The sequence below is a fragment of the Scatophagus argus genome, chromosome 18 (genome assembly GCF_020382885.2).
Source record: "Scatophagus argus isolate fScaArg1 chromosome 18, fScaArg1.pri, whole genome shotgun sequence".
NCBI lineage: Eukaryota > Metazoa > Chordata > Actinopteri > Scatophagidae > Scatophagus > Scatophagus argus.
The window spans coordinates 16,582,271-16,609,931 of NC_058510.1; the positions used below are offsets into that span (position 1 = coordinate 16,582,271).

General features: G+C 42.6%; 2 protein-coding genes across 8 annotated transcripts in view; both read right to left on the minus strand.

Moving 5' to 3' along the window:
* arhgap12b (Rho GTPase activating protein 12b) overlaps nt 1–6,733 on the minus strand; it is a 51,687-nt gene extending 44,954 nt beyond the window's left edge. For 3 of the 5 annotated variants that reach the window (XM_046370911.1, XM_046370910.1, XM_046370909.1), the window contains exons 1-2: nt 6,561–6,733; nt 2,427–3,197 (exon numbers count right to left, since the gene is read on the minus strand). In XM_046370911.1, the coding sequence (XP_046226867.1) occupies nt 2,427–3,104 (678 nt within the window). In that variant the 5' untranslated portion in view covers nt 3,105–3,197; nt 6,561–6,733. The remainder of the gene's footprint in view (nt 1–2,426; nt 3,198–6,560) is intronic. The other 2 variants (XM_046370908.1, XM_046370907.1) reach the window with 2 other exon arrangements.
* A 2,181-nt stretch (nt 6,734–8,914) lies between these two features.
* LOC124049368 (kinesin-1 heavy chain-like) lies at nt 8,915–26,015 on the minus strand. Of its 3 annotated transcripts, XM_046370905.1 has the most exons (27): nt 25,763–25,893; nt 25,080–25,202; nt 23,363–23,450; nt 23,180–23,253; nt 22,976–23,080; nt 22,834–22,882; nt 22,689–22,744; nt 22,202–22,289; nt 20,331–20,455; nt 19,649–19,753; nt 19,288–19,433; nt 18,666–18,814; nt 17,658–17,857; nt 16,373–16,441; nt 15,856–16,062; nt 15,621–15,764; nt 13,682–13,870; nt 13,391–13,508; nt 12,836–12,885; nt 12,638–12,747; nt 12,443–12,544; nt 12,292–12,352; nt 11,535–11,606; nt 10,855–10,959; nt 10,496–10,709; nt 9,833–9,920; nt 8,915–9,177 (listed from the first exon to the last, which is right to left on the minus strand). In XM_046370905.1, the coding sequence occupies exons 4-27, from the start codon at nt 23,183–23,185 to the stop codon at nt 9,171–9,173; spliced, it is 2,565 nt and encodes an 854-aa protein (XP_046226861.1). In that variant the 5' UTR covers nt 23,186–23,253; nt 23,363–23,450; nt 25,080–25,202; nt 25,763–25,893; the 3' UTR covers nt 8,915–9,170. The 3 variants fall into 3 exon arrangements, with proteins under 3 accessions (XP_046226861.1, XP_046226860.1, XP_046226859.1); XM_046370904.1 differs by lacking the exon at nt 25,080–25,202 and having other exon boundaries at nt 13,682–13,867; nt 25,763–26,015; XM_046370903.1 differs by lacking the exon at nt 25,080–25,202 and having other exon boundaries at nt 25,763–26,015.
* Between the last annotated feature and the right edge of the window lie 1,646 nt (nt 26,016–27,661).

Consider the following 27,661-nt stretch of genomic DNA (forward strand, 5'->3'; position numbering starts at 1 on the left):
TTAGCAAAATTCCTTACCTCAAATTATAGGAAAAACTATAGTATTGTTCATGGCTCATGTCCAGTTGTCTCTGCAGCCCAGTACACTTGCAGGGCTGCCCACCTCAGTTCATGCATCTCACAATTTAAAGTGTAAGCTTTGCATTTTTGTGCTTTTGCTGGCATGCTCATGTTGGTGTCAGACATTATCATCATCTGCATCCTGAGAAACCCCTGCCAGTCCAGGCCAGGCCAGGCCAGAAAAATCTTTTCCATACTGTCAAAAATAACTCCAAATTTCCATTCATTCCTTTATTTTAAAATTATATTTATAAATTATGGGTCTTTCTCCACTTCCTTCTCCTGTCTCTTCCACAGCAACCTAAGCACGTCAACGGAGACAAGAAGTAAGCACATATCGTGAGTGTAAACACAAACTATGAAACAATATGCTAAATTGTAACCCCTATGCTGGGATACACAGCCCGAAATATTCATACAGATATGCAATTCTTTAATAAATAACTTTAAAGGATGCCTATCAATTTATTTCTGTACAGTCATGTTAATACATATTCAGTATCGGTATCAACCTCAAAAACCTGGTTTCAGTCAGGCTCTGGTTTGCACTATAACTCACCAAAAATACATTTTTAGAGTAGAGCAATGTCACAAAGTGATCCTCTCTCTTACAGGCCCAGTTTGTCTGCGCCCAAGCAAAGACAGGAAGCAGTGGAAGTTGGGCAGTTGAAAGAATCAGGATTTTTTTTTCTTTTTTTTTTTTGCAGGGTCATTCACTCGCCTGGCAAAAGGCCAAACAGGACAAACTAACACAACACCACAAAAGCCACAAAGAGCGAGGGAGTGGGTTCCACCTGCCCCGGCGACCACAGACAGCGCTGAGCTTCACAGGGAGTTTCAGCTGAATTCTGTCTGCTTCTTATCTGCCCCCCCCCCCACCCAGCACTACTGTAGCCTGACAAAAGACACTCTAAAGAGCTGCCCATGCAAATGTAAATGGCTGAGAGTGAAATGTGTGTTTATTTTGGCCTGTGCCAACTTGACAAGCTTGAAATCAATTCAAAAAAGGTTGGGGAAGCCAGGCAGCAACACAGAAAACAACCCTTTTCTCGTCTTGATAGGGGCTTTTGAAGTGTCAATACCGACCCACAAATCACTTATCCGTCCTGCATGCGGGGGCTCTGAAGTTGTTAACTGTGTTACTGTGCTTCCATCCTCACTTTCCTTTCCTTCACATGGCACATCACACATGGCATTTCAGGATCACACACACACACACACTCTCTCGCTCACACAGTGGTCCCCACGGCAGGGCGACTGGGGGCAACAGACGGATCCTCCACAGATATGACCTAGTTTCTATTCAAGCCTGGCTCTCTTTGTTCACTCCACGGTGGTGGAGGAGGCTGCTGCAGCCTGTGGAACAAAGAACGCAAGCAACACTTAGAGCCCTCAAACAAGCTGACCCTTCCTAGATACAACCATCCCAAAAATGGCTCACGGGGAGCAGTGTCCCTTGGACTCCAACTGTCTGGAAATCTCCTTTTCCTACTTCGATCCACCTCCGCTGCAGACAAGGGAGGATAAGCCCCAGTGCCTGCAGCCTTCCACCCATTCTCCCACTTTCCTGCTTCACAGGGATAAGACTGATATCATGAAGCTGGGGAGAGGTCTGAGTTTTGTTTTTTGTTTTTTTTTGTCTGAGGCATCAGGAAGTTTGGATCCCTGTATGGGGGGCCCTTGCTGAGATGACCTGTCTCAAAGCATTAGTTTTGAATATAATAATATCTCTACACACATTCCTGTAGTACAGCAAGTTTAAAAGCCAAAGCAGCACTAGAACACTACACAGCCAAGCAGTTGTATTTGGCATTTCCTTGTATTAAATGTACCTGAAGACTCTCAATCACAGAACCCTCCATTTAACAGTGAAACTATGAACACACCATTTAGTCTTTAATGACCCAACTGCAACAGCTGCCTCCCCAAAAATGCACATCTGCACAAGCCAGACAAATTATGTTTCAAGGGCAACAGTAGAAGATTTTAATAAGCACCTGCAACTGTTGCTGCTTTCGTTAAATCTGTCAAATGAGGCATTTGCTGTCACTTGGAGAGCTACGCGATCTGTGAACACCCAGTATCACAGAATCTGATAGGAACAAGGACGCTATCTGAACCAAACCAGGAGAACAAAATGAGCACAGGCTGGGAAATAAACCAAGAAGAATGGAAAACAAAACAGAACAGGACAGGACAGAAAGCACTATTGAGATTACAAAGACGGAGCAACCTTGCATTGTGTTCTGTACCCGTGGAAACTTTGGAAGCGAAGAATGTATTAAAGGAAAAACTTCAAAATGGAGTCAAATCAAATGAGACAGATCCTGGAAGGACACCGTTTCTACAAAGTTTAAAGCACCTTACCTGCATGTGTTCTGTTGAGCTGCTGCTCAGCTCGTCCCCGGACTCGGAGTCGTTGTGAAGCTTATTCAGCCCGTCCCCCGGCAGCTCGCTTGGTGGAGAGGTCTTGTCGCTATCTGGACTTTTGCTGTGGTTGTTCCCCACCTTGAGCGGAGGAGAGTCTGCCCGTGACTTTGGGAGCGTGGAGTTGTTGGCATGGTGATGGTTGTTGTTATTGTGAAGAAGTACCAGTTCAGCTACCACTTTGCAGTGATGGGGACTTCCCACATTCTGGTTAGCATCCTTGGGCAGAACTGGTGGTGTAACGCGATCAGAGGATGGCGATGGGGTCGAGGAGGGTGAAGGACGCCCAAAGCTGGACATTTCTGGGTGGGGTCTGTTGAGGTTTTCATTTGATGCCCTGCAGATATCTAAAACGGTGGGCTTGGCCCTCACGGTGGGCTTCTGAGGGGGCATGAGTGCCCGACGCACCTCTCTGACATACTGCGCTGGCACGTAAAAAGCCTTTGTGCCCTCCTCCTTCCTCACCTGCCACCAGTCCTCATTGGTCTTCTTCACCAGCATATACCACTCTCCCTGGCGAATAGTCACCATCTTGTCTTTGGCCTTGTACTCATAGTCGTACTCCACCTCGATGTAGACCTGGCCCGGGGCGACAGGCACACCCTCTTTGTCAGCCATGACTGCCAAAAACAAGCGCTTGAACTCTGACCTCAGCTGCTCAGCGACCCAGGCCTGGAGGGCTCCTCATGTCTGACTGTGGAAACTGCTGGGCTGCAAGAGATAATACAGACAAGGGAAGCTTTATTCACTTAATGCCACAAACTGTATTTGTTTTTCTTTTTTTTTTAAAGCAAGCTCAGACACATGAACACGCAGTACACCCGCCAAACCACAAAAAGCATTCGTCCAGTTCACGGTACAAACGTTCCAGCCTCATTACTCACCTGAGTACAATCAACCACTGTGGTGCTACCACTGTAACACACTCACATTACGACATGATCCACCTTCAGACAGACATACTCCACCGATGAGTCAAGGAAAGAACACCACATGGCAGCTCCTCCCTTTGATCATCAAAAACCACAACAACAACAGTCAACTCTGATTGCTCTGGTAACTGAAACCACTGCCAAGGATATCCAGCCTGGTAATCTGATCACACTCTGCGGAGCTAAAGGTGATGACAACATGACCCCACACACCAATCCTGCATGCGATCCAATGACTACAATAACTCCCTGGAGCTTACATTCCCTCAGAGACTGCATCCAAAAATAAAGCGTCCTACAGTTTGGCAACATTTCAAATCAATGCCGTTACAAGTCACAGTCAGAAACCTTTAAAAAGCGTAGGGTGATCTTCTCAATGTGTCATACCCAGTGTGGGAATCAGAAAACAGCTGGGCCACTCACCACTCCTGCAGGGTTTGTGCTGGGATGAGGCCTGTCATTGATCCGTCTGTCGAAGAGTCTCCTTTGTCGGTTAACCCAAATAAATACCGGGGTGCTCCCGCTGCAGAGGAGTCGTTACTGAGCCACGGCTCCCCTCGTATCAAATTCTTCTTCCCCGAAATAGCAACCGCCGCGGACTGACATGGAAGTGCGGGCCGTAAAGCAGGTGCTTCTAGTGAGGCGTGAGAACACGTTGCTGAATCTATAAAGAGGACATCCTCATGTAAAGGAATATGTACAAGCACGCTGAAGCTCAGACTGACAGCAATGCACCCAGAATAGAGTTACAGTGGGGAGTGCCGTCTGGGCCCGACTGCAGGGCCACGCGAGATGAGCTGCGTGTTCATAATGGGCTTAAAATGCTTCTGTTTTATCTGTTTCAACACCATGAAGCGCACACACACACACACACATTGTTACGTCATGCCAGAGCTTTTAGTGTGTGCCTGACAACAGCCCAGTCCGGTCTGTCCCGGTACAAGCCTCAGCCATGATGTCAACACACGTGTCCAAGCCTTTATGAATGAATGTCTCTCGACGAACAGTCACTGTCTATTTTAGTTTGTGCAAGCCCACACGCTCACAATCTACAGTTCACGCCACTGCAAGAGGTGTCAGAGTTGTAGTCAGGAGTCCGTCAGAGCTCAAGTCACGCATGTGACAGCATGACAGCCACCGTCCAAACGTCCTCCCAGTGAAATCAACTGGGACAAAGTGTCTTGTGTGACTTTTAGCTGTGAGTGTACCTCAATCTGAGATAAAGGATAAAACCTCTAAAACACGACACTGATGAAGTATGAGAATGTCACAATGTTTGTCCGAACATAACTTTATCTACTGGATTACCAGCAACTGTCCGCTTCATACCACAAGCATCCGAACTTGGAGACACTTATCTGAAAGATTAAGACTCCCAAATCTCAACCAGTATAAATAACACCATTTCCCTGGCAGCGTCAAGGAGCTGATTACTGAAGAGGCAAATCAGAAAAGGCGAAATGAGCAAGATGAGGCAAAACAAAACCCAGAGAAACGTCAAAAACCAGACAGAAGCTGGCAGAAGATCAAGCACGACATCACCCACCTTTGCAAGAGGCCACAACTGAGTCACTACAACAAAACCTGACTGTTAAACTGACTCCTCAGACACAACACAGCAGAAATTTACAACCGCGCTCTTCCCCCTTCTCCCTTTCAAATGCTGCTATGTCTGAAAGCTCTGGCAGAGGAGCCGGGCGAGTAAATTTCGCTGCAACTGAATCCCTGTCACAGCGTGGTGTCGGAGTAAAGTGAAGCCTCGGAGGAGGGCGCGAGCCAACTTGTTGCTCTGCGGAGAACCGAAAGACGCTTGTGTTAGGATGGCACAGCTCAACGCAGAAGTGACTGAACAGTTACTCTCCAAATGTCCACGTGTTCTCGTTTTGGGAAACCGATCAGTGGTTTTCAAAGTGATGGGCCAGCTGTCAATGTGTTATGATAACTAGATTTGCTCGGGCTTGTCAGAACTTGACCTGATCTTTCATGACATGATATTCTGTAGATTTTGTTGCTGTTTGCAGATGTGACCTCAGAGCAAATCTGTGATTCCTACAGAGAACCTCAACAGATAACAAAATTAAGATGAAAGATGTGGGTTTTAACCCTGTGAAATAAACGTTTTTGAGCCACATGGCTCTGGGGGTTGAAATGCCAGAAATCAGTGGCATTTAGTACAAAAAAAAACAATGCACTTGTATAAATGGCATTGAGGCAAAGCAGTAGTACAACACAGCACTCAAAACGAGCAGTCACGGCTGAAGCTGTCAGACAACCATGGTACGCACCAACACAGATCACGACCTGTGCTTTTGTCTGCATGCATCTGCAGACCAGCAGCAAAAACACCCTGAGACTCGGACTGCCTTTGTCCCTGTGCTTCATTCAAAACAGATGTTTGCTGAGCAGCATCCACTCCAACATGTGCTGCTGCTGCTGCTTTACACTCCATCCATGCGGCTTATTTTCTGCGTATTTGTATACGCACGGGATGAAAACAGTGTTCTTTTGTAATTATGCACCGTAGAAGCTCTGCAAACAAGCACCGTGGATTTATAAACTGTGGGGGCTGAGAACACGCCTGGGGCGGGAGGCGGTGGTGGTGGCGGTGGCGGCGGGGGCCATAGGTGGGGGGCAGGGTCCCTTCCAGCCCCACACGGACTGCAGAAATACAACACAAAGGAGTTTAATCCATGTGCATTCATAACAAAGGACTCTGACTCGACATCACCAAGGAATCCCAGGAGCGAGGGACGGGTAGGGACGTGCCCGCAGGAGAGAGCACCCACCCAAGCGGGGACAAATAGCCGAACACACCGCGAGAAAATAGGCTCAAAATATCTGTAGGTGCGTACCGCACCGGCTGATGTTATCACGTGGATATACTGCCCAGTTGTTAGATATCTAAAACAAACATGAGCAAAAAAAAGGGAAATGTTCATATTTCGATTGTGGGAGACATTTCTGTGACAATTTTCCAGAGGCTTCGTGCTTGGACAAAAGCACCGCAGGTTCACTCGGTTACAAACCCTCCGATCTGCAACAGCGTGCATAGCAACAAAGTAACTCCGACAGAAGCCAATAGCCTGTCGCTGACCAGGCGACGGAAAAGCCCCCCCTCCACGCAAAACTGAAGCATACTAACCTTTAAAAACTCCAGTGGTGTCTCCGTATTCTGCGTCGACCGTGGAGAGAGTTAGGAGCAACTTTTTTCCACCTATTCTTGTGTCGGCTTCTCCGACTGATTCCGCTGCAGACCCCCAGGCAGTCGGTCTGTTCGCAATCCCCCGCCTCTCTACACGCCGTCAAGTTCGTAGCGGCAACACACGCCAGATCTGGTTACGACCTTCAAAATAAAGCTTTAGTTGGCGAACCTACCTCGCCACGTTTTGAATGAATACAGAGCACCTGAAAAGAGTTCATCGTTTCCGCAGATGAAGTGACAATGACGTTTTTTATGTGTGTGACTGGACCTTCTTGACTGTCAATAATAGCGTGATAAAGTCAAATCCAAACATCCACAACAAAGTCTATCGTATATTCCATGTTTAAGTTAAAGTTTAAAGTTAAAGGTGTCCACAATTTTGATCATACTTAAGTATTGAAGCAGTGGAAATCTGTGACATAGAAACTCTAGATTTTCAAGCGTGTTGCCACCGAGTATAACAAAATGGTTAGATTATGAACTGTTAAACTTTATTGTAAATTTTGCCAGTGTTGAACACAATTTCCCACGCACGCAGTCTGATTTTATTTTGAAGGTCAATTCGGCTAAAATCCGCTCCTCGTTAGTGTGTTTCCGTCTAGCTTGACGTTGTAGTTATCAGGCGCTGGTCTGTCGCTCCCACCCCACCCGTCTGTCACCGCTGATAGACAGCGTCCGGAGCCCCTTGGCCGGCCTGGCGCCCCTCAGGTCCAACACCTCACTGTCCGGAGCTTGCCAACCCAGGGTCCGCGGACACTCAGGGGTCTCAGAACGAGTTCCAGGGGATCCCCTCTAATCTTAATTACACCTTTAATTTTGTACCTCAAAAAATCACTGCATTTAGAAGAGGAACCATTATTTTTTATTTAAGTCAAATACATGATTGAAACGTGTTGGATAAACATGTAGAGATGCCTACCTCCAGCTCCCCCGCCCACCCCTCACCAGCTCTATCTGACAATCACAGCAGGGAGGTTCACCATCCAAGCAGGACCATGAATGATTTAGTGTTTGGATGATCCAGGAACACAGCGAGTCTTCAGTGGAAGACACTTAAACTATGGAAGGACTGAAATTAACCTCAGGCAATAAAACTACATGTTTACATTATTTCAGAATAATGTATGAGCATTTGCATGCTAATTTAATCACACCACTTCTTGCTGAACATTATCATATTTGTGTAAAAGCACACCCTGTTGGTGTAAGGAGGGAAGTGACAGGTACGGCCATTGTTCATTTTGAAATCTAAGGCATGACAAAGTGCAAGTCCTAGCGTGGTAACCCAAAAAACAAAACAAAACAAAACAAAAGAACCACAAGCACGTTTCCAACTGAAATTTATTATCTCTACATTAAAAACTTGACTTGAGGTTCAGATCTACAGAAGAGAGAGGCTGAAAGACACAGCAGTGTTTTTGGTCTCCTGAGAGTGTTTAAAACCTATACAACTGTTTCAATGACTTTTCAACATTAAGACATAAACAATACTTGCAGCTGCGTTTTCATTTTATGAAAGTGAACAGAAGCGCATGAGTTTGTTTCAGCAAAACATTTCAAATGAATGTTTTAAAGGTTTAACTGACAGAAACAACTGATCCAGAAGCCTTATCTTTATACCATATTCTGTACTATAAAAGGATTTCATTGCACTTGCGTAGTGTAAGTGAATAATGCTAATAAGACTACTATAACAGAGCTGACAGACTTCGAGTGTGGTGCCGGGTATCAGTTATTCACTTTCCTTCTGTAAATTCAGCCATTTCCTGCACTGTATGGGCACATTATCTGCAAGAAATAATGACTGTTTTACCAAACAAAGTAAACACAAGTGAACTCTTGCCTGCAGTTATAAATAACGTGTATCTACCTACTCACAGTGCCTTTCTTTGCCCTGAGACAAGAGTGTAGTTGTGGTGTCAAATAATCTCAGAAAAGCTGAGGAGTTTTGAGATAGTTTCAAGCTCTAGCCATTATAAAGAACAGTGATGGAAAGCCAGTCGGAGCATGTGCACACAAATGTCGTCTCTCTCAGCTCTTACTCACCTAGGAAATTACATGAAGCATAAATAAAATGTGGTTAAATATACATTTGAATGTAAGAGACAGGTTATGACAATCATCTGCACTAACAGTGATACACAGGCAGAAGGGTATCACTAAGAGGTCTCTGATTTTCCTCTGCTCTACACAGAAACAGACACAGTGGGGCTGGACCGGTGCTGCAATGCCAATCCAGGAATATTTATAGGGTCACCATTCTTTTTTTATATTAAGTACAGTTAAAAATCAATCTACAGCATGATATTAGTGTCTTCTTGTGTTCAGGGTCATTAAGGGCCGATAAATAGTCATTCAAGGCAGTAATATTGCTCTGGTTTCTTATAGAGCCAGAGGCTTGAAAGACTGCACAGTACAGGCCATAATTATATACAGTATATACAAACTTTGACTTTGGAAGAATGCTTCCAGGTAAAAGTTCAATATTTTGGAATAAAAACATCTTTGGGTCTAAGGCTTTGGCTTCTTGCTTGGGTTGCTGCTCCATCCTCAAGAGCTGTGGGAGGGGAAAGAGAAGAGAAAAGGAATGAAACTGAATCTTCTCTTGTATTTATTTGTTACCTGCTTGGAGGTCTTAGTTTTATGAGGCACATATGACAATAAAATACAAAACCCTCTTTATTTTAATCAGACTTGCCTAATTGTATTGATTAACACAGCACACTGAAGTTCATTCAAAGCTTGCTAAATGTTCATATTCTTACATTTTTAGCTAACCCTGTGAGCTGATAATTAGCCAGCTACTGTGTGAAGTGAGCATGCTAACAAAGTAGAATATAACCTATATTCAACTCTAGATCAGATTAGATTAGTCTAAATGCGCAATCTGACTGTAACATTAATAAATATAATGTGACACTTAGGTTTTGTTCTCCATACTGGCCTCAGGGCAGCACCCCTTACCTAAGTACTTACTAACATATAATGCTAGGTCCTTTATGAACTGACTGTGTTGTTTAACTCTATCTGAACCAGTCCAGAGTCTAAACCAATAAAACTGATGTGTAACCTCACCTCAATTGGCCAAATAAACCAGTCCAGCCGTGGTTCCACCAGCCACCACTGTCTGCAGACTGTAGCCAAGTATACTTGACTATCAAGCAGTCAGTGAACACAGTACAGACTCTGGCTAGTGGGTATTCTTCCCTTACCTGTTGATAGATTGGTTCTTCTGGATGAGGTTGGACCTGATGACACCAGGAGAAGCTCCCGGCAGCTGGCCCGGTCTGATGGGCTTGGCTGGGTTGGACACGCAAATAATATGGGTCATATACAGCGAACTAAATGAGACATCATGAATTTATCATTGCATTTAACAAAACAGTTTGGTATTTGGGAAAATTATATTGATTAAATTAACGCTTATTTATATTGATTTTGACAGTTACAGCAGGTAACTCGCTATAAAAACACAAACTGTTGCAATTTAGGTAACAAGCTGCATTTTAGGCTTCATTCGGGGTGGACTCCAGGGCTTTGACCCGCTCAGCGGTGGCCTGCAGACGCTTCTGCTTTTACATTTCTGTTTGTGTACAGATGATTCAATGTACAGACAAGAGAGTGGTCTCATCTAACTCAGCAAGAAAGCTAATAAACATGTTTCCCAAAATGCCAAACTGTTGCTTTAAGATTTGATATGCTTTGGTTTTGATTTGTAGAAAAACCTTGAAATAAATTATTTTATTTTTGCACTTTATAATTTTTTTAATACATTGTCTTGCATGTAACCACATTATTGCACATTCTGCACATTTTCAAGATGTTTAGTCCAGTGTAAGACATAATTCCACATATATGTCTGCGTATCCACCTACCTATCTGCGCCGAGGGTCTCCTGCCCATGTTTTTGGGTTTGACAGCGTCTTTAATGCGCTCCATCTCCTGTTCGTAGCGATTTCGGTCGCGAGCTGCGTTCTCTTTGGCCTCCTTCAGAGCGGACTCCAGGGCTTTGACCCGCTCAGCAGTGGCCCGCAGACGCTTCTCCATTTTAGGAATCTCACCACGAAGGTCAGCATTGTCCCGTAGCAGCTTCAGAAGCGATAACATATGACACAAAGAGGGAGAGGAACTGAAAGGACAGCATGTAGCCTTCACACACAAAATCTGGTGAAAGACACTTCCGTGATTAGCTTAAGGAGGAAGCACTGTGGTGACTGTGTGTACATGTTTTTACCTGCTTGTGAGCTTTGGTGAGCTGCTCAAGATTGTTCTCCAGGAATGAGATCTTCTGTCTCTGGGAAGCACTGCCTTCTGTGTCATCTGAGTTCATCTGAGAGTTCTGCACATAAAACAGAGCTTCATCTGTACACTGATTTCTCTCCACGTTTTACCTCTGCATTCATTTATCAACTTACCTGCATGCAACATACTGTCTGTTTCATGCAGTTTTTACAACCAGGCGTCTGTAACAAAACCCCTGAATCCAAAGCATCCCATGTGTGGCTAAATGAGATGATAAGTAGCAGATTTTGGACGGGTACAACACCATGGCTTATTATGTCTTCCAGGAAAGCCTGCAATGCCTTTGTGTATCTGTTCGCACCTCAGCCTGAGGGTTGGAGATGAGTGCCCTGCTCAGGTCCCTGCTCCCTAATTTACAGCTGCTACCTTTGAAGAATCAGATGGCCTACTTACTGCAGACACTTTCTGTTGTGTTCCCTGGATTCATTAAAATTTAATCATGGTGCAAATTAAATGGAGTTCAGCCAGTGCATGAGCCAAATATGTCAGTGTTTTTTCCTCGTGTGATATTTCACTAGCGAGGACACCAAATCACATACAAAAGCAGATCACAGGATGATGATTACAGTAACGATGTACCATGAGCAACTTACATACTGGCAGGAATTATACCTTTTTGATTCTAGTGGCCAGGTCCTGGACAAAAAGCCTCCTGAGGTTGTGTAGAGTCTGCAGCTCTCGGGCCTGTGTTAGGGTAAGGAAACAATTAGAATCTAATCCTGACGTGATCTGACATTCATAATCTCTGCAGCGTACGTTTTTCGATGCAATACGAACAATGAAAGTTCACAAAATGGAGCAAAATCCTTTTTTTCCCAAAATTTCAATAGTTATTTTTTTGTCCTCCAAAGGTGTTACTGAAGCTGTTTTACCACCAGGCACAAGTCATGTGAATTCCTCCAGCTGTGAGAAGTCAACAGCACAAAAAATAAAATCAGACTTTTTAAGTGTGACTGCTTTTAGTATACTTTTCCAGTTTTCCAGAATAAACACAGTATATATACTCAAAAGTATGGACTTGGGAGAGCTTCATTCCTGAAGCTGAATAACTATTAATCCCTGAAGCTAACAGGTTAGTGCTTTTAAACCACTTTTGCTGACCAAAGAAACTGATAAATATCATTAAAGGAGCATCCCAATACATGTGCTGCCCATACTTTTTGTATTTGAGGGCGCTCACAACATTGAGAAAGTGAGAACTGTCTCTGACTCGAAATGTTGCAGCTGAATCTTTTAAACGTCACTTTTGTCAAATCTAATGATGAAAAATGAAAACTGAATGGAATTCCATTCACTTCCACCATATTTACAATCAACTCTTTCTTTTTCATTATCAGGTTGAATTCAAACAGACATGCCAACTACTGACCACAGTCTCCTCCAGTCCCTTCAGATCCTGTCTGGCCTGCTCCCGCCTGTCCTGCTGCACCCTGCAGAATATAAAATGGACGTTGCTTCATGCATATTGTCTAAAGGGAAACAGACTAAAGCATGGCTATAGCATACTATCGAGTCATTACGTGAGCTCTTGCAGCTGGCGGCTCTTCTCCTGGTCGGCAGTCTTGAGCTTCTCGTGCTCCACCTTCAGCCTCTCCTGCTCCAGCATGATCTTCTGGTTCAGGCTGCACAGATGTCAGTAACAGCATCAGCACTGAGCTATTAGTCCCACTTCATGAGTGAAGAAGTGTGTGGCGGTGGTGTTGTTGGTGTCTTACTCCTGCATCTCCATGATGAGTTTCTCCTTGTTGTCCAGCTCGTCTCTCAGGCTGCTGAGCTGTTTCTGATGGGCCTCTCTGTGAGACTGGATCTGCTTCTCCACAGCATCCTGGACGCACACACAAAAACAGCTGTAGTTACAACTTCTAGCTGGCTGGAGAGCACAACTTATCAGTGACAGCTTAGTGGTAGAGTACCTTGACTTCATTGGCAGACTGGATCTCATTCTCCATGATGTTGACTTTCTCTGGAAGGAGATGGAAAAAAAATCACAAAATGTGACACTGATATATCATTAGTACTCTGTGAAAACTGCTACTGCTGCTACAACATTCATATAGGGAAATGCAAAGGAAAAATGTGTTTTAGAAAGTTAAACTGGTATTACAACTAAAAACATAATTCTTGAACTTTTCCTTTTGAGGCCTCTATCAAACAGCAGAAGAACACATATGCTCAGAGTTATCCCCACTAAAGTGAATAAAAGGATATTGTTTTATTGGTGCATCTTATTTTGGGACATGAGCAATGTGTGAATAATCAATATCTAACAAAACTGTTCAGTAAACCAGTAAACAGAAACTCTGAAATGGTCTGGTTCTGACAACTGAAGTGCACCCCGACATGAAGAACTACCACAGATGGCTCCGTAAAACATTTTCAACAAGATATCACAACTTAAAATGCACTCTAGAGAAGAAAGGCTTCATGCTGGATTTTTTTTATGTGACAGCACAGTAAGCTGTGCTCACCTTGGGCTTTGATCCTGACTATTTCATCATTGAGAGAGTCCACATTTTCCTCCAGCTGTCTTTTCTTTTGCTCCACATTCTGGAGGGAGTCTGTCAGGGACTTGATCTTCGCTTCATACTGGAAAAAGACATTAAAACAACTATGAACAGTAATGAACATGAAAAGAATTCATCTGTTATTAAGCCGCTGTTTGATTGACGACCACGTGATGCGCCATTTTAATTAACCTCCACATTTGTCACTATGGTGACCGTGTGATGGCAGACGCAGCGGTGGCGAGCAGCGGTTACCTGGGAGATGCGGAGCTGGCAGGCAGTCAGCTCCGTCTCCATCTCCTCCATCTTCTGGGTGCTCTCGGCCCGGGTGCTCTCCAGCTGTTTGCTGCGTTTCACCATCGTCTTCACCTCTGATTTCATCTTGCTGATGTAGAGACGGGCCACAGTGAACTCTTCATCAATGAGACCACTGCTCTCTTGTTGCTGAGAGGTCAGAAAAAAAAACAAACAGTCTCCTCAGCCCACAGAAGGTGTTTTCTTTTTTCATTTCATCTGTATAGCAAGGCCGTAACCATGGAATCACCTCTGGGAGTAGGGGGACCAAATCTGCCAGAAACGCCCCCCCCCCCCCCCCCCCCCCAAAATTATAAAATACACTATATAATGTATATTATAATTACTGGGTTACTGTATAGCTATAAGTAACAGTAAGTAAGAGTCTCTTGCATATTTCTACTCATGACTGAGTGAAAACCAGTGCCCATTACAGCTAAATAACAAAAGCTTCATCTACAGGAACTGCATCAACAGAAAATTTCATCTAATGCCAACTAGAGCTGGAACAACAATTTTCACTACTTTTTAATAATAAAAGATGAAGATCTTGAGATTGTTTGTTTTGTTTGACCATCAGGCAAGATGGGAAAGTTTTTAAAGTAACAATAGTTAAAAAAAAAAAAAAAAAAAAAAAAAAACAATCAGCAAATCCTCACATTGGAGAAACTGCCGTGCTGATGGGTGGAGAATAGCTCCGGCACAGGATAAGGTTCAGTTCCCATTTGTACTGTAAGGCAATCGGCACTTACAAAGCAGCAGTACTGTATGTTTCCATAAGAGATGCTTGACCTATCCCTTCTGCTGAGGCATGGAGTTTAAAATAAACGGTGCATGATTTTAACCCTGCAGTCATGAATACACACTGGAAACTAAAACCTGTGTGAAACAGACCTGCTGAAGAGTTTTCACTTAGTTTGTGGACAACAGTTGTGATGATCACCTGTTTGTCATTGGTTCTGTTGTATTTTGCTGTTTCATATCTTTGTAATTTGTGTTTGTTTTAGACTGTTTGCTTGATGAAATAAGCAAGAAGATGTCACCATGAGGCTGTGAGGAAAGGTATTACTCATAATATATTAACATTTTCTAGGCTTAACAAGAACTGAACAAGCTAAATGACTGGTCATGCAGCTGAACTGATTAATCAATTGATCGACTGAAAATTTATCTATAATTATTTTAAGTAATGTAGCCATTTTTGTGAAAAATTCAAAAACATTACTTATGACCTTTTAAAATTTGAACATTTACTGCTTTTCTCTGTGTCTTGTGACAAATAAAATGAACGTGCTTTGGGGTGTTTTGTACAGATGCCCTGAGAGCCGAGTGAAAAAAAAGAAAATCTGGTGATCCATTTTCTATATCATTTTTTTTTTCTCCTGTGTTTATGACAGGTTGAAAATTTTTTTGCCAGGCCACAATAAGTTATGTATTTTGTGTTTCAGTTGCACCAAAAAATTCAAATTCACCTTAAAGGAAAATTTCTGTCCTATTTAGAACATGGGGTTGCGGTGCACTTCAGCCTCTTGTGGTCAGAGTGAGAATTACAACAAACCAGAGAAAAGAAAATCTTACGTCCTTTTTTAAAAAAGTTTTTTATTCACCCTTTTTCAAACTGTTTCACAGGTGAAAAGAAGATAAGGAACTTAGATTATCCTGGTTATACCCTTCTGTGGGACAGGATGCAAACAAAGATAATAACCTGGAAGCACGTGGCCCAAAGCACATGTGTAATGGCAGCAGGTGTTTCAGCTCCTATGCTGGCAGTAATGTCACTGAAATCAGTGTGTGATTTCGTCTCAGCAGGCCAGTGCCGCTCTGACCATATGTCAATATATTCCTCATTTCTACTGTATTTCTGAATTTGAAACAGTGCATCAACACCAGGACTGGTAACCTTAATGTCGTTGCTTCCCACGGCGATGCCTATCTCAGCCAGGTCTTTGAGCAATGATGACATCATCTCAGTGACCCTCTTCTTCTGGTGATTGGTCATCTCCTTCAGCTTCTGGAGTTCAGAGTCAATGGATGCCAAGGAACTCTGGTGGTGGATGATAATATAAATAAATTCACACCTTATAAGATCATGAGCACTCAGTGTCATCACATCCGATGGATTCAAACAAAAGTACCGATTTCTCATTCAGCTCTTCACTGAGAGCCTCGAACTCTCTTGCTTTGTCCTCAACTTCCTGACTCTTCTGGTCGTAGTTGACGGCCAGTTCCTCCAGGGCCTGCAGCACCTCCTTCACCTCCTCCTTGGAGGCTTCGTTCTCCGCCAGCAGCCGGTTTAATTCTGTTTGCAGGGTGTCATGATCACGCCGGGAGGAGGATAAAAGCTATGGATGAGGAGAGGGAGTGAAGAAAAGACAGTGACGCTCTGTCTAGGAAGAATATGAAAAGGGAGTGAAGTCTGAAATTCGTAACAGGATCAAAAAGATACATTTCTGTAGAACTAAAAAGCCTCCTGTCTTCAATCTGGACTGTTCCTGTGCTGCTTGCTGAGGGTGAGTTACAGTCTGACCTCTCCTGCAGGGCTACTAATGGTCTTTTCAAAGCTGTCAGACTGGGTTTGTGCTAACAGGAACGACTGGAGGGCTGGTGTTGGGAGGGGACGGGAGGGTTGGGGAGAGGAAGGGGTTGTGTCACCTCCTCCTGGTCCAGCATCTGTTCTTTCAGCTTCTCCACCAACTGAGACTGCTGGTTGATCTCATCATCCTGGAGCAGAGGAGGGATCGATGGTGGAGAGGAGTGAGGAAAAGAGAAATACCATATGTCAGTCATTTATTTCCACAACAATCATGAGCAATACTGAAAAGAGGCTAATCACGCCATCTGGTGAACAATAGAAATACTACACCTAACAAGGACAGAGTAACATTTAAACATCAAACCAGAAACACCATGCATAATACTGAATTTTTTAGCATTACTGTTTATATTAGCTTAACAATTCTATTTACATCATTAATAAGTCACTCATGAATGTAGGAGGCTCAGAGTTTGGAACAGAGACTGAACATCTCTGTTCAAAAATGTTTTTGTATGATTACTCGGGCTACAGTGTAACATTCATGATGCTAGGTGCAAATTGTTCAAATTGAAAATAGCTATTGAAACAGGTTTAATGGTTCCCCTGTAGACAAATGGCTTTGATCTTAAAATATATTCAAATATTTTAGTTGTATTTAGAAAGGCAGATTGTTGCAGCAGATATTGTTGTTAGTGTCTGGGAGACTTGTCCATCCATCCATTTTCTATACCGCTTATCCGTCAGGGTCGCGGGGGAGCTGGAGCCTATCCCAGCTGACTACGGGCGAGAGGTGGGGTACACCCTGGACTGGTCGCCAGTCAATCGCAGGGCCAACACACAAAGACAGACAACCACACACTCTCACACTCACACCTAGCGGCAATGTAGAGTAGCCAATTAACCTAATGTGCATGTTTTTGGTATTGTGGGAGGAAGCAGGAGAACCCGGAGAAAACCCTTCATACACCCTTCCGTCAAATTAACATGCTTGGTTGATGGGGTCAAAGTACATCCATCAATAAACATAAATATATAGTCAAATGATTCATATTACTATTGTAGTATGAAATAATTCAACAATATTAGCATATGCATTATTAGAATTACTATCCCTCTGAGAACCATTTATATGGAATAACTTTTTATGTACCATGAAGTATACAGTCCTATGTCATTTGAGAAAAATAACATAGTTTCATGTTGTGTGATAATATCGTGACTGGACATTAATGTCTTTTCCAGTGCCATTTGTCATCACCTTAGACCTGACCTGACCAATCAAACCATGTAACGGACACAATCACTTGGCATATATACTTGTACAAAGAAGACTAGCCTTTCTTAAAGGTCAGTAAATCTAACAGAGACACACACACACACTCCCAGTAAAGCAAACCTCACCTTGTCATCCAACTCTTTGTAGAGCTTAGCCATTTCTGCCTCATATTTCTCTTTCTCTGCATCTGTGAGTTTGACTCCAGGCAGAGCATTGGGGGCAGGTTTGGGTGGTGCCTTGTCATTGTTGAGCGCAGTGTCCAGGGCCTGGACCTCGGCTTTGGCCTTTTCTTTATCAAACTGTTCCTCTGCTGGCACACTCTCTCCTGCAGGGGGCAGCAGATAGGTACATCAGCTCTAGTCTGCGTGGCTGTCACATGTCCCCTTCCTGCCCTCCTCTATCCCTCCCTCAAGCAAAACTTTGTTTAAAGGATTAGATCTGTGACAAAATGTAGATTTCTCATGAATTCAGATTAGTGTAAGGCAGACATGATTATGCACATGTTTTGAAGAGAACCACACCAGTATTCTTTATGGCACTGCTAACATGGAAACAAAGGATTCTTTATTAAGACAAGTTCCTTTCAAGCCCAAAATAGAGCCAGTGTGTGATTCAGCTCTATGAAACTCAGACAAGGATACTTTGATGCTTAGTTTTTCATCTCTTCCAAAACATTATAAACCAAAAGACTGATCATCTTTTATGTATCACAAGCCATATAAAAGATTCCTGTATTTCCTGTATATTTACACTGTATTCCTATTGAAAATCTACAGTTCAGGACATCATTTGCTGTCGCGGTTGGGAAAATTACTGTCAGTTTTTTAAAACTGCAAGAGGACCATAAGTTAGGGCAGGAACAGGAGCTGTCAAACATAATTTATATGCTCTGAACAAAAAAAAAACAGAAATTATCTTCAATTACTCTTAAAACATATCCCAAATTTCAGTGAGTGGATATCTGGATGAAGACTTTCAGATGTTCTGTAGATGTTATCTCTCCACACATTTCCAGATAAGCATATGGTCCCTTCAAGCTCACCTGCCTGTGTTCAAACGACCTACACCGAGTCTTACTGTAGCAGATGCGGCCTATAAAACTGTGTGATGCTATCGGACAGTATAGTCCTCACCGCTCCTCCAGCGGTTGAGCTCAGTCTCCAGCCAGGTGACGGTGTTTTTAAGTGTCTTGTTCTTCTCCTTCTCCTTCTCCCATTTGCTCTTCCACTGCTCTGCTGTCAGCTCCACATTCAGAGACACTGTGTTCTTGACAGTCTTTGCCCTGGTGAGAAGAGGAGGTGAGAAAAAGCCAGCAATCTGTTTTGGATATCACCAAACCCAGCCACTTATAAACGGGTTTCACTGCAGGGTCTGCTGACCGGCAGCAGTGTGCTAAAGGAACAGTTCAACATTTTGGGATTCTTCCCTTTAATGCCTGGATTTACATGACAATCGATACCGCTAGTATAGTGAACACACAAGAACATGGCCCCTCACTGGCTTCTCTTGTAAACATGCCACACTGATAATGGACACACAGACAGGCCTGAGTCCACGTGCCTAACAATTCAGGACAGATTTAGATGAAATATAATTTTTGTTTTGTTTGTTTTTTGCTATCAACTCTGCTTTTAGCACACACTGATCCCTGGCCTCATGTTACCTTTCATAAAAATAACTCCCATGATTTCCATGCAGTGTGCTGTACAGATTTGATCAGTATCTTTGTGTGTGTGTGTGTGCGTGCTTGCGTACCTTTGTCCAAACTGCAGCGTGGACCTGGTCTCAGCGTCATTGAAAGAGGAGGGTGAGCAGCAGATGACCATGGTGGTCCGACAGTTCCCTCCCAGGGAGTCCTGAAGGATCCTGGTCATCTTACTGTCTCTGTATGGAACATAACTCTGAGAGAAGACACACATTACAATACACAGGGTACACACCGAGAACAGTCATGAACATTTATGAAGCATACTGCGTTTTTTCCAAACCCATCATCTTAGTCACAGTTTATTTAGAAACTTTGAATCCCATTCCCTCTTTTAAGCCCACTAATTATCAGCAGTTATGAGGAACAATCTACAAAAAATAAACATCCTTTATGAAATGTGTGCCTCACCGAGCCTTCTGCCAGAGCTGCAATGACAAGTCCCAGTGCAGACAGGGACTTGTTGATCATCTTGGCTTCATCCAGCACTGTGCCCTCTGCTCCAGTTTTACCCACCTTTGAAACACACAAAACGAGGAGCGTTCTCACGATGAGACTGGAACAGGTATCGTTAGAAACACTTGACAGTCATCGTAATTTGGCTGTGTCAAATGTACAGTGGCAAAGATGATGGGGTGGCTTCATTTTCTTTGAACAACAACAGGAGACAAAAGGAGGTTATTGGAAGAAGTCTGACAAAAGCACGCCATTGAATGAGAGCTATCCTGGGCTTATTCACATCTCGTGCTTATGAAGAGATCACCGTAGTGTCCCCTGCTGAAGACAGGAAGCAGCAGCAGTTTGTCATTAAAGTTTCATTACATAAATCCAGTCAATACTGGCAAGCAAACTGTGCCTTCAGGAGCGACGGAAATGAGATCTAAAGGACTGGCCGCATCTAGAAAGAGCCAAACATGAAGGCAACTACGTTTAAAAGATTAAAGAAGTTATTACAGCATCTGGTTCCCATAATAACTCTGAACAGAAAAAAATACTCAAAAATACTATTACTAATATACTAATATTAATTCCTTTACAGGTTCAGGTCTAAGCTTTGGAAAAAGGGAAATGGGTTTTGAAAAGTATAACATACTTTCTCACTCCCTGCCAGATCGACGAGGTAGAGCTTGCCAGTCAGTTTGTGTCCAGTCTGAGTGTTTTCCTGCTTGATGTTGATGAGGAAGATGCTGTGACTCCTGGAACTGTGCTCATTCATGTCTAACGTACAAACAAGCACACACATACCAAAACACCATTACCACTGTGCTAATATTACATTATTATGACCATTTATTAACAATACAATTACTATTATTTGTATGAATGATGATGTAATTAATAATCACAATGCCATTAGTATATATACATTAATTTCTCAGTGATTTTAAAGGGCGACTGAATTACAGACAACAGTCAGGTGATGTTGATGATGATGATAATTTTTGCAGCACGAAAATGGATAGCTATTGCAGCATATTGCTAAGGGACAGTGCTAATGACTATCTAAGATGATGCACGTGGATGCACTGATGTGTCACATGCAGCATATGAGCATTGTTAAAGCCATTTCCAGCAAATTTCTACGTAAACAGTCTGGCAGAACATAGTTTTTGGTAGCAGACCACACACAGAGCATCACTCGATCTCGTTTCTCAGGAACTTCTCAACAAAGGCAGGTGTGCTGAAAATAGTAGAACTGGTAGACACAGTCTACTACAGTCTTATTTGACAGACAATTCAATAATGTCCTTCGTGCGTCTGAAGATGTTTTGTCAAGATTGAGAAAATAACGTTGATGACTGCAAAGTGAGTTTTGTTAGATCAAGCGGGGCCCCGAGAACTGAATCCACAAGCACAACTCAGAGAACAAGCGTAACACTCTCAGACGTTAATACAAAGACAGGGGTTCAGTAAACAGGGAGGCAATGAATATAGGCAAACAAAACCCAAGGACTGGGCAAAGGCAAGGTCGATGAGACGATACTAGAACACCAGGAAAGCACAGGTATGTATAGAGAGATAACAAGGCACAGCTGAAACAAATCAGGGTGGGGCTAGTAATCACAGTGGCAGGAAACAGACAAAGACAGGAAGTGTAAATCAAAAACAATACAACCGAGAACAGTAACTGGAATCAGCTTCATCTCAGCTTGGGCTTAGAGACTGCAAATGTAATAACTTAAAGTGTTACAAACTGGAAGTGTGGAATCTAAAAGGCATGGGTGTTTAATAGGCTAATAGGAGGGTCTATTAAACGATTCAACCGGAAAAGTCGAAATGTTGATTGTGTTTTTGCAGTTTGTAAAATCAGTCTTGACCATTCTATTTGAATCTGTCTCGTCCAAGTCTAGTGACTTTGTGGAGGTAAAATAGTAAATGTGTGGCTTTCCCCTGTTTGCAATACATACATAAAGATGGTGATGTCATTTGGACCCGGAGTCTGTGCAGCCGAGAGCTGTCAATCATAATGATTCAACCCCTTTTAATGGCATCAAACAACACACTAAAACACAAGTTATAAGAAAAACAAACACTTGAACATACATCCTACATCTTTATGTTTTAGTTTGGTCCATGTCCCATCTGCTAAAGTGGAGGGGGAGGGATTAAGACAAATATTGCAGTCTGCCACTGGGGGCAACCATGATGCTTTGGGGAGCAGTCAGGTCATCTATACAGTCAATGACTTAATGGGCTGCAGACAACTTACCTTAAGCAAACAGAAGTGAACAAATGCTAACATTTTTATTGTTTCATAAACTGGCACCAACAACTGCAAATAAATGTTCTATTAAAGTGTATATTATGAGTCATGCCTATTTTTACTTTTCTTTCTTATTTGGTTGTGTGGATAGCACAGACACAGTGTCTTGGCTGATGGGAATCTTGCTGCAGTCAGGAGACTCAGTGAGGTTGAACTCATGAGAGCCAGCCACACTGAAGGCACTCAGTGTATGAACTCACTTGTGACAGCCACGCTTCGGTTGTTTTTGCCATCCTCTATGGCTTCCATGACCTCGCTGGGACTGCACACAAAACGCTCAGTACACCCCTGGGGACACATGCAATCACAAGGAAACGCAAAGTTCAACAGCCCCGCAGGAGGTCGGCTTTACAGAGAGACAATTATTAGATTATTGAGAAGTCCATTACATACTGTATCAAGCTGATGCTTATGAAATGCTATGAGGAATGGGTGATCTTATCACTTCAATTGCTCTGTATTTTTAAAATATTGTTTCATTCATCTGTCTAATTCTATAAAATTTATAGGTGAAAATGAAAAAAACAGGTTATGCAACATATGGCATCATCGCATTATGTCATTCATGGCCAAAGCATTAACAAATGGCTGGGAGATTCTTGTGACTGTGGGATTGTGGAGACCAAATTAGAAACAATCATTCCTGCAAACATTTCTCAACGTGAAAATAAATCCCCTGTGTCTCACCTTTACATAGGGCACCCTGTTCTTGTCCTCATGTACAGACAGGTTGGTCTTTGTTACTGTGGAGGAGAAAGAAAGGAAACATCAATCTTTTTGCATTGGAGTCTGAATGACAATGATGAAAAACCACAAGAGACTCGAAACGTACCATCTAACAAGTCCCTGATTTTGTCCAAATAGACTTCAAAATATGAAACCTGCAAAGTAAAAGCTTCCAGTGAGCCAACATCTTGATGTGTACCTACTGGCATTTCAAAGCACCTGAGCGCCAGGTTGAGATGTTAACTTACTTTGATGTGAAACTCCAGGTTCTGATCCATGGAATAAATGTAGTTGAAGATGTCCTGAACAATTCTGGGAATGACTCCCATCATTTCTGGGTCACTAAGTTTCCCCTTAGGAAACAATTACATGAAAATCAGTTTAGGCTTTTCAGTCACTACCTTTAGTATTTTTATCCAATGGAAAAAGCAACACCAGATACATTCAGTTACCTCCATTGTGTGTGTTTTGCCAGACGATGTCTGCCCATAGGCAAATATTGTCCCATTGTAGCCCTCCAGCACATCTGTACACATCATGACAAAGAACATACGCACTAAGTATTGAGGTTAAGGCTCCATGGTTTTAGTGTGTCAGCCACTGTGTCTACACCTGAATTCTACTGTACATCTTACCTCTGACAATCTTCTGAGCCACAGCATTGTAGAATTGCTCCTGAGTTGTATTGGACTGGAACACACGGTCAAAGTAATACGGTTTACCCTGTTAAGACGAGGTGGCAGCGGTGATTACAGATGTTTGTGAGCACTCCCAAACTTTCCCAATCCCAACTTGTTTGAAATGTGCTGCTAACATCAAATTCAGAATAATCATATATTTACATAAGTCAGTAAAGGTGAAATATTAAATATACCGCCTTTATACTGTTTTCATTTGAGTATATGTCAAATTGTCACATTCTGTTTCATTTATGTTTAACACATCATCCCAGTCTTTTTGGATTTAGCGCTGTCGGAAATAACCAAGCTCAGGATGGCAGTCCATTTGTACAGAAAAATGAAATGAGTGGAGAGGAAATATTTGGTGGAGTATTTAGTCAACATGTGGTCATAGGAATAATAACGCTTCCAGTATGGATCTCGACCCACAGAATCAAAGGTGGAGTAAATAGTGCTAAATTAAAATAATCACACAGCATTGCCAAGAAATGAAAGCACAGATTAACACTTGGAGTCTGAAAAATACTTTAACAGCATAAAGTGAATAAAGTGAAGTAAAATTCATATGTGAGTACACACAAAAGCACACGCCGGGAGGTGTACCTATCAATGAAAGACAAGTTAACATGCTCTGATTCACTTCATCTGAGCATAAAGTTTTTGAACAAAGAATGGACACATTTTTCTTCTTACAAATGAAAAGTTAAATTCATAAGATACAAACCATACACTTGTTCAACGTGATACACTCAATACTGTACTCACTAACTTTTGCTAACATTAGCTGCTTAGGCAGCTATTGCTAAGTAACTGACTTCATGACTCTTTTCTGCTTGTTCTACTCCATGTTTTTCTACATTTGAGAATTTCCAGTGATTATGTAATCAGTTATGAAATGACCACAGGGGCTGTACAGCAATAGCATCACATTACAGTATGTAGACCATGTCAGATTTAATATATATTACCAGCACAGGGTTATAACTTAGCACAGCTTTTTATCAATCATGCACAGAACTGCTAAACGCTGTGTTAAGACACAAGATTGTCAACTGATTGACTGGAAAACCAAAAAATCCTTACATCGCTGAATCTGACATTTCAATTCCTTACAATCCAGCACAAGTTCAGCTTGTCCCTTCTCAGAAATGCTTTTAAATTATCTGATTACTGATACAACAATGTACACTGCACACTTCAACACAGTGTAATCAGGCTGCTCCCAATGCATACATGGCTCAAGAACAGCCAGTCTTCTCCGCGATGGTCACGTTTGCTTATGTATATCACATAGAGGCATATGAGGTGTCAGATTTTCTACTGTTAGAAAAGATAGTCCCTCGTGCTGCTCCCAAATCTCTACACTGACCACCCTGGAACATTTCAAATTAATCTAGTCAGAGTCGCCTCAGAAGGCTCAGCTTTTATCAGCCTAAACTTTCCTTTTTTGTGCCTCAGCTCAAAATCCAATTTAGACTCAGTTTTGGCTAATTGCTAACAAAGCAGCTAACGTGCTAACATACTAGCATCATCTCCATCATGTGAAAACACGCAGTCTTCAGGGCATTCTTCCAGAAAGCTCTTTGCAACACCTATTGAACATTGTGAGATTAAAAAAAATTAAATTTAGAAACATATTTATCTCCCGGGCGAAAGTCCAGTGTATGCTCACCTCGCTTTGTCACCCTTTACAGGTTAGCTCCCGCCTGACCCCAAAGCTTTCTGAGCACATTTAGCATGCTAAAGTTAGCATCAACCTGAAAGTACAGCTGAGGTAGAGGCAGAGCAAGTGAACCTGGGGCCGAAAAAGCATTTAGATTAAACGGACCATTTTCAGTTTGACTGATGAAAGTTCACACACATTTGACCACGTACAGCTGATGTTGACAAACTGACACACTGAGAAAAATGATGTGCGTAAAAGCGCAAAAGACATCCAGAAAAGAGTGGTTATGCATTTCAGCATTCTGGGGAAACTTAATGACCTACACATCACTTAAGGTACAAAACTAATTCATTCGAGCAAACACCGCAGCAAGCAATACAAAGACAAGGAAAGAACTGTTTGTGCCATCATTCGCCTCTTTTGCATGCAAAGTTCTCTATTTGGCTAATACAGAAAAGTGTTGAACCTTATTTATTGGGGGTACTGTTGTTATGCAAAGTAAGGTTAATTTTGCATTAAGGTTGATCAGACGATCCACGTAAACAACCAACTAAAAAAACTCGCCTTTAAAAACCATATATATATGATATATATTGTTTTACAAAAGGAGAATTAAACATGTTTTTTTCGTAACATTATGACTTCATCACAGACTTCAGATCCAGAGCTGCAGAGATCAACTCACTCACCCCAATCTGCACACAGTCTTCCCCTTGAAACTTGGGGATGTACTTGTCTCCCCGGGCCACCTCGGACCTGTTCAGGGGCCTGAAGCGGCATACCACCTTGATACAGGTCTCCGCCGCGTCCGCCATCTCCGCCGCTGTGGGTGGATGAAACCCTCCGTCCTCCCGTTACAGTCTGACAGCAGCAGGGACTGAAGCAGCAGGTAGCCACAGGGGAGGCCGCGCCCCTGACAGAGATGTTACAGCTGACCAGGGAGCCGCGTTCAAGTAGCCCACAAAAATCCCCAGTATGATTGACGCGTCCGAAGCTGACACTTACTGCACTTCAGCTGCGTAAATCAAACCTGACGTGAGGCGATTAAATAAAATCAAAACTAAAACTTTGAAATCGATTTGAAATGGTAAGATGTTTTTATTATTATCATTTATTGTCTGTTAAAAACAAAAGAAAACATCAGCATCAATGTGTTGATAAATAGACGCATATCTAACATTCAGCTGAACGAGATGGCTTAAAAAGAAAGACGTTCACTTAGATGTTCAGAATGAGTAAAAATCTAGCTGGGACCAGGGCGGGACTAAAGAGTGGTTTAGAGCACATGTTAGGAATAGAAATATGAATAGTTCAGTCACATGGGAATTCAGGATCTGAAGATTAGACTGTCTGTTTGTTTCTAGTGTTCAGGAGGATCAGTGGACCAAGACCAAGGGCAGCTATAGATTTAAGAGCTGCTTTAATGGAAACAGATCTTAGTTTCACCTAACTTCTCTTGGTTTCCTTATTTCATAGAAAAGGTCAAGTGTTCCTGGGGTCACTCATTGTAGTGCTATATCACACTGTAAGTCAGGTGTGAAATATTAATATATTATTAATATAATATCATTATATTGTTTCTCCATTACATCAGATTATGTTCACCTGCTCTTGCAATATGGCTCATCAGAGACCTGACATTGGTGCTCAGGCATATTGACTATGGACAGGAACATACAGTGTCTATAAAAGGTATTCATCTCATTGGTCGTTTTTCTCCTCATTGTTTTTAATAAATTCTACAAAGGAATATCAGTTAATTAAAAATATATATTGTAAAATAAGTGACTGCATACATATTCACCCCCTTCAAATCAGTACTCTTTGGCTGCAATCACAACACTGAGTCTGGGTTAAGTCTCAATCAGGCTTGTACATCTGGACCCTGCAATTTCACTTCATTCTTTATTGCCAAACTGCTCAAGCTCTGTCACAGGTTGCAGAGGAATCAGGCGTGAACAGCCCTTTTCATGTCCAACCACAAATTTTCTATTGGATTGTGGTCTGGGCTTAGACATGGCCACTCCAGAACATTCATCTTGTTGTCTTCAAACCATTTCTGTGTAGCTTTCACTGAATGCTTTAGTTGTAGGTGTCTTGCAGACTGATTCAGATTGTCCTCCAGGGTCTCCCTAGAATTTGGTGCATTCAATTTACCCTCTATCCTTATAAGTCTAGAGAGTTTTCCTCACATCTGCCGTGGTCATGCACAGCATCTGGTCATATGGAGGAGGGGTGGACTTCTTCGCCGTCATGTCATTCTGCGCCTCAAACTGTGCATGGAAGTAGTTCAGAGAGAGACATCACTATCACAGGCAGGTAGAGTTGTCCTGTAGTTAGTGATGGCCTGGATGCCACATGCACAGAGAGTTGCCACTGTCCAGGAAGTGACTGTGGATTCTCTGGGCAAAAAACATGCTTTGCTTCTCTGATGGAACATGACAGTTTGGCTCTTGCTGTTCTTAGGGCTGCTCTGTCACTTTCTCTGAGTCTCTGGTCTTCAGTAGCGCACAGACATCTGCAGTCATCCGTGGCTTCTGGTCTCATCAGACCAAAGGACCTTCTTCCAGCTGACTTTGGAGTCTCCC